Source organism: Populus alba, chromosome 1 (genome assembly GCF_005239225.2).
Source record: "Populus alba chromosome 1, ASM523922v2, whole genome shotgun sequence".
In the NCBI taxonomy this organism is placed as follows: domain Eukaryota; kingdom Viridiplantae; phylum Streptophyta; class Magnoliopsida; order Malpighiales; family Salicaceae; genus Populus; species Populus alba.
The window spans coordinates 33,549,796-33,554,590 of record NC_133284.1 but is presented as its reverse complement, the minus strand read 5'-3'; the positions used below and the strand labels follow the sequence as shown (position 1 = coordinate 33,554,590).

Here is a 4,795-nt window from a genome sequence, read left to right as displayed (position 1 = left end):
AATTTACACATCAATTTATAATAGTAACCAATTTGGCTGCGTGGTAGTTTTCACGTTTAGTTGCCACCGCAGGTATTAGTTGTTTGGTAAATGATAAACCATTGTTTATTGTTAATGAGACCTACTGAAATTTACGAACGCATCTGCGTTCCGTTGAAAACAAGTCCAAGTTGCTTTACCTGTATATGCGTGGTAACCAGTGAAGTTTTTGTCAGGGAGTTAAAGAAAAATGAGAGCTCTCTCATGTTCTTCAAACTAATATGATATGGGGTCCACTGTGGATGATGATATTTTCAATATCAATGCCAGGGTTTGAGCCAATGAAAGGGTTCAAAGTGCAGTAAATAGTATTCATAACAAAATAAGTATTCTTAACAATGATCATATTGAAAACAACCAGAGATTGTGATTTTTCAGAAAAAATAACAAAAGATCAAATAATTTGTGGTTTTAAGTGTTCAGATTTCTATATAATTTAATGAATTAATAAAAAATATTTTATATTAAGTGTTATTTAGTTTATAATATAATAGTAGTAGTTAAATCTACAATATTTAAATTATTAATTATTAATTTTTTTTAGTTATTTTATAACCTTAATTTGAAAAGTATTCTTGTAACCAAATATATTAAACTACTTTTTGTTCAATTTTAATTTCAACCACAGTTTTAACTAAATATATATTTTTTATATCAACCTCAACTAAAAATTATTTTTTTTAAATTACAACCACAATAGCTACCACAATACTAAATACACTCGTAATTAAGTTTAAAACCTCTTGTATGATGATAAAACTTAGTTTCGACCCTCAAGTTTTCCGACAATTGCTTTTTATCCCACTTGGCCGACCCTTTTCCACCTAATTTCCCTAATCTCTTTCAATTTTTTCTCCCTCTGTCCTTGTCTAGTCTAGAAACTATTCTCTCACTATTTAGGCTAAATCTTATCCAAATCCCTTCAATTTTGTTGTATTTTTTGTCTTTTGTTTTTGGTGAAAAAGGCTTGAAAATCTTCCCCCTCTTTCCTTCTTTTGTAGCCGGCCATTTGAGAGAAATTTTGGAGTTTTTATAGTCAAAACTTTAGGTAATGACACATTGACCCAATAGTTTAATTATTTTATTTTTATCCTTATCTTTTCTCTTTCTCTTTTCTAACAATTCATGATATATACTACTTTTTTACTGATGCTTTTGTTTTTTTTTAGTTTGCTGGCTTGGCCATGCTATATCGTTGAGATAAAAAAAAAAAATTTCGGCAAATGCTATCATATTATCACCATTTATTTCCAGAAGACATGGAAAAATAAAAGAGCTAGTAAAATTAATGTAATTTTTAAATAAACGACTCCCAATCAATCCCCCCCCCCCCCTCTCTCTCTCTCTCTCTCTCTCACACACACACGCATACACGCCCTCTTAATTTCATGGATGTTTATTCAACACAAAGAGAGCTCTTGCCAAAACAGTAAAAGTCATCGAGCCCACTAACCACGCAATCCCCTCCCAAATATGGCCTCTGCCCAGTAACCACTCACCCATCCCCAACCCTCTCTCCCTCCCTCTCTCTCTCTCTCTCTCTATATCTATATATATATATATATATACAAGCTTTGTCACTCGCTCCGGTACACACCCCAACACACACGCTCACTGTCCCTCCCTCTCCCCAAACTGTTTTCCCACTATTCCCTCCCCACTTCTCCACCATTCCCACACCCTAAAACACTCCCATCTCCCATGAAAAATTCTCGTTTATTTCAACAAACTCCCCAACCTAGCCCCCTTCACCAATAAAAAAGAAGAAGAATAAAAACATCTCACTTTCTTTCCTTTTCCTCACCACCGGCGGCTACTCTCATCTCATCTCTTTCCCCTACAAAAAATGGAAAAAAAACAAGGTTTCTTCTCGGCGCTCAAAGAAGAAGTAGTCCGTGGCCTCTCCCCTTCTCGTTCCCGCTCCAACAGCCCGGCTCGAACCGCTTCTCCAATGTCGGGTCTGCTTCGCCGCAAAAAACACAACAAGGACACTTCCTTCTTCGCGTCGCAACCAGAACCGGTGATTGGGAGATCAGGGAGTTTAAGGCCAATAGTTGGCGAAGCGTTATCTCCACTAATGGAGGGCCCGGATCCGGATGGAGGGGAAGGTGAGCGTAAACGGGTCGGGTCGGGTTTGGGTCATTGGATGAGAGGGCAGTTATCGAGGGCTCCATCGGTTACTAGTTTGGCTTACAAGAGGTCTGATCTGAGGTTGTTGCTGGGGGTTATGGGTGCACCATTGGCTCCTGTGCATGTTAGCACTTTGGACCCTTTGCCTCACCTTAGCATTAAAGACACCCCCATTGTAAACTCCCTCTCTGTCTCTTTTTCTTTAGCAATGCACAAACGGTTTTTGTTTTTGTTTTTTTTTTTCGCAAGGTTTAACAAAAAACAAAGGCTGCATTTTTTTTAAGTAATTAGTTTTGAGGAGAAGGTTAAGTGGAAACCACTAAGCAGAGTTGGGATTGGACGTTGGCTTACTGAGAGTAGTAGTTTTGTGGGTTTCCTTTTCTTTTCATTCTTTTTAAGTGAATTGAGAATTATTGTATCAGTGAATTGCTAGATCCATGGAATATTTTTTTTTTCTAGGTTAACTTTTTTAAATTGCTTTTTATTTTTTTTCGGGGGCGCCAAAATTTTCTTTGGGTGGTGAGAAACGGAGGAAAAGGCAAAGAAATAAAAGCTCATGATGTTTATATTTGATGTTGCTCTACAAAATTTCTGGTTGAATATCCAAAGGTGCTCATAATAGTACAATTTGTTGTTCTTCTGCTGAAATTATTGAAAAAAAATATGATACTGTAAGGACTTGTCTGTTTGTTTTAATCTTTTTTCATGAAAGTTGAAACTGATATTTGCACCATAGTGTGTAATGGGTTGTTGCTAACTGTGGACGCTTGACTTCATTTCTCTGCACTGTTACTTGGTGTGAATTGTTTTAATTTCTTTGAAAAACAAAAAAGAGTTGTTGCTAATATTTTGTCTTTTATGGTATTGCATTACTGCAGGAAACTTCCTCTGCCCAGTACATATTGCAGCAGTACATGGCAGCGTCTGGTGGGCACCAGGTGCAGAACTCTATTCGAAATGCGTATGCTATGGGAAAGCTTAAGATGATAGCTTCGGAGTTTGAAACACCCACGAGGGTGGTGAAGAACCGGAATGGTGCTAGAGGTGTGGAATCGGGTGGGTTTGTGCTTTGGCAGATGAATCCTGATATGTGGTATGTTGAGCTAGCGGTTGGGGGAAGTAAGGTTCATGCTGGCTGCAATGGCAAACTTGTTTGGAGGCACACACCTTGGCTTGGTGCACATACTGCTAAAGGCCCTGTTAGACCCTTGCGTCGAGCACTTCAGGTGACGTTCTGTATGCTAATTCCTCCTCCAAACTGTGCTGGGACATTTACCTTTGTGTCACTAATTTGCTCATCCGTGTGCTTTTTTATCCTATTTCAGGGTCTTGATCCAAGAACCACAGCCAGTATGTTTGCTGATGCAAAGTGCATAGGAGAGAAAAACATAAATGGTGAGGATTGCTTTATACTAAAGCTTTTTGCTGATCCACAGACTCTGAAGGCCCGGAGTGAAGGCCCTGCAGAGATCATAAGGCATGTCTTATTTGGCTACTTCAGTCAAAAGACTGGACTTCTTGTTCACATGGAGGATTCACATCTGACCCGTATCCAATCCAATGGTGGAGATGCAGTTTACTGGGAAACAACAATCAATTCGTTCCTTGATGATTACAGGCCAGTTGAAGGGATCATGATTGCCCACTCGGGTCGCACTGTGGTGACTCTTTACAGGTTTGGCGAGGTAGCAATGAGCCATACCAAGACAAAGATGGAGGAAGCTTGGACTATTGAAGAGGTTGCATTCAATGTGCCCGGCCTTTCAGTAGACTGTTTTATCCCTCCAGCAGATTTAAAATCAGGGTCCTTTAGTGAAGCTTGTGAGCTAACTCAGGATGAAAGGGGAAAGAGTGCGATGGCATTAGCAGCATACCGGGCGAAAGTTGCAGCCCTAGACAACTCAGATGATAGCTGTGCAGATAACATGATATGGAAGATGGAGGTTTCTGATTGAGGGGTTAGGATTGCATTACTACAAATGTTTATACTGGTAGTTAGCTTTAATTGACTAACGGAGTAGAAGTTACAAAGTAGGAGTTCAAGTCATTTTTTGGACTTCGGGATCTGCCTCTGTTAATCTGTAAATAGAGCATGATCATTCACCGGCTCAAACAAGGGCCTGGACGAATCTTTATACTCTCAATGCAGGATCCAGCTAAGGTGTTGGAGCTCGGTTTTCCAATTAGGGATAGAGCAAATGGAGGTTTAGTTTTAGTTTACCTTCCATGTCCGGAGGAAGGTGGTGAAGCTTTAAAATAGCAGAACTGTTAACCTTCTATACATTTTACTAATTCTATCTTGAATGCATACAGCGGTGGCAGTAGAAAGGAAAACTGCTTCTGGCTAACATGAGTTTTAACTCGAATGTCTAGTTTGTTCACTTCTGTTTGTGGGCTTGTTACTCTTGTGTGGATGCTCAGTTTGTTGAAGGGTCTTCTCGGTTTTGAAGAGAATGGAAGTTTCTGGTATCTGATGAATGCCAGGCAGGTAAACGAGACCAGCTAGTTTCTTCACCGTTCTGCATCTGTTTTTTGCAGTGCTTTTCCATTGCTGTTGAAAGGGATGTAAACTATGATATTTGTTGATCAAATATTGAATGATTAATGCTTATTATTGTTGAGATCA

At 39.1% G+C, this 4,795-nt stretch overlaps 1 protein-coding gene across 1 annotated transcript; it reads left to right on the top strand.

Annotated features, from left to right (window-relative positions):
- The first annotated feature begins 1,556 nt into the window (after window positions 1-1,556).
- On the top strand, window positions 1,557-4,795 carry LOC118055465 (uncharacterized). Its single transcript, XM_035067384.2, has 3 exons — window positions 1,557-2,344; window positions 3,048-3,395; window positions 3,495-4,795. Exons 1-3 carry the CDS (start codon window positions 1,886-1,888, stop codon window positions 4,122-4,124), a joined length of 1,437 nt encoding a protein of 478 aa, XP_034923275.1. The 5' UTR covers window positions 1,557-1,885; the 3' UTR covers window positions 4,125-4,795.

Bases quoted from the DNA above. Each gene is read 5' to 3' on its own strand.
- LOC118055465 (XM_035067384.2), top strand. From the start codon at position 1,886: ATGGAAAAAAAACAAGGTTTCTTCTCGGCGCTCAAAGAAGAAGTAGTC. The intron at 2,345-3,047 runs GTAAACTCCCTC...GCATTACTGCAG, and splicing joins GCATTAAAGACACCCCCATT to GAAACTTCCTCTGCCCAGTA. The intron at 3,396-3,494 runs GTGACGTTCTGT...ATCCTATTTCAG, and splicing joins CCTTGCGTCGAGCACTTCAG to GGTCTTGATCCAAGAACCAC.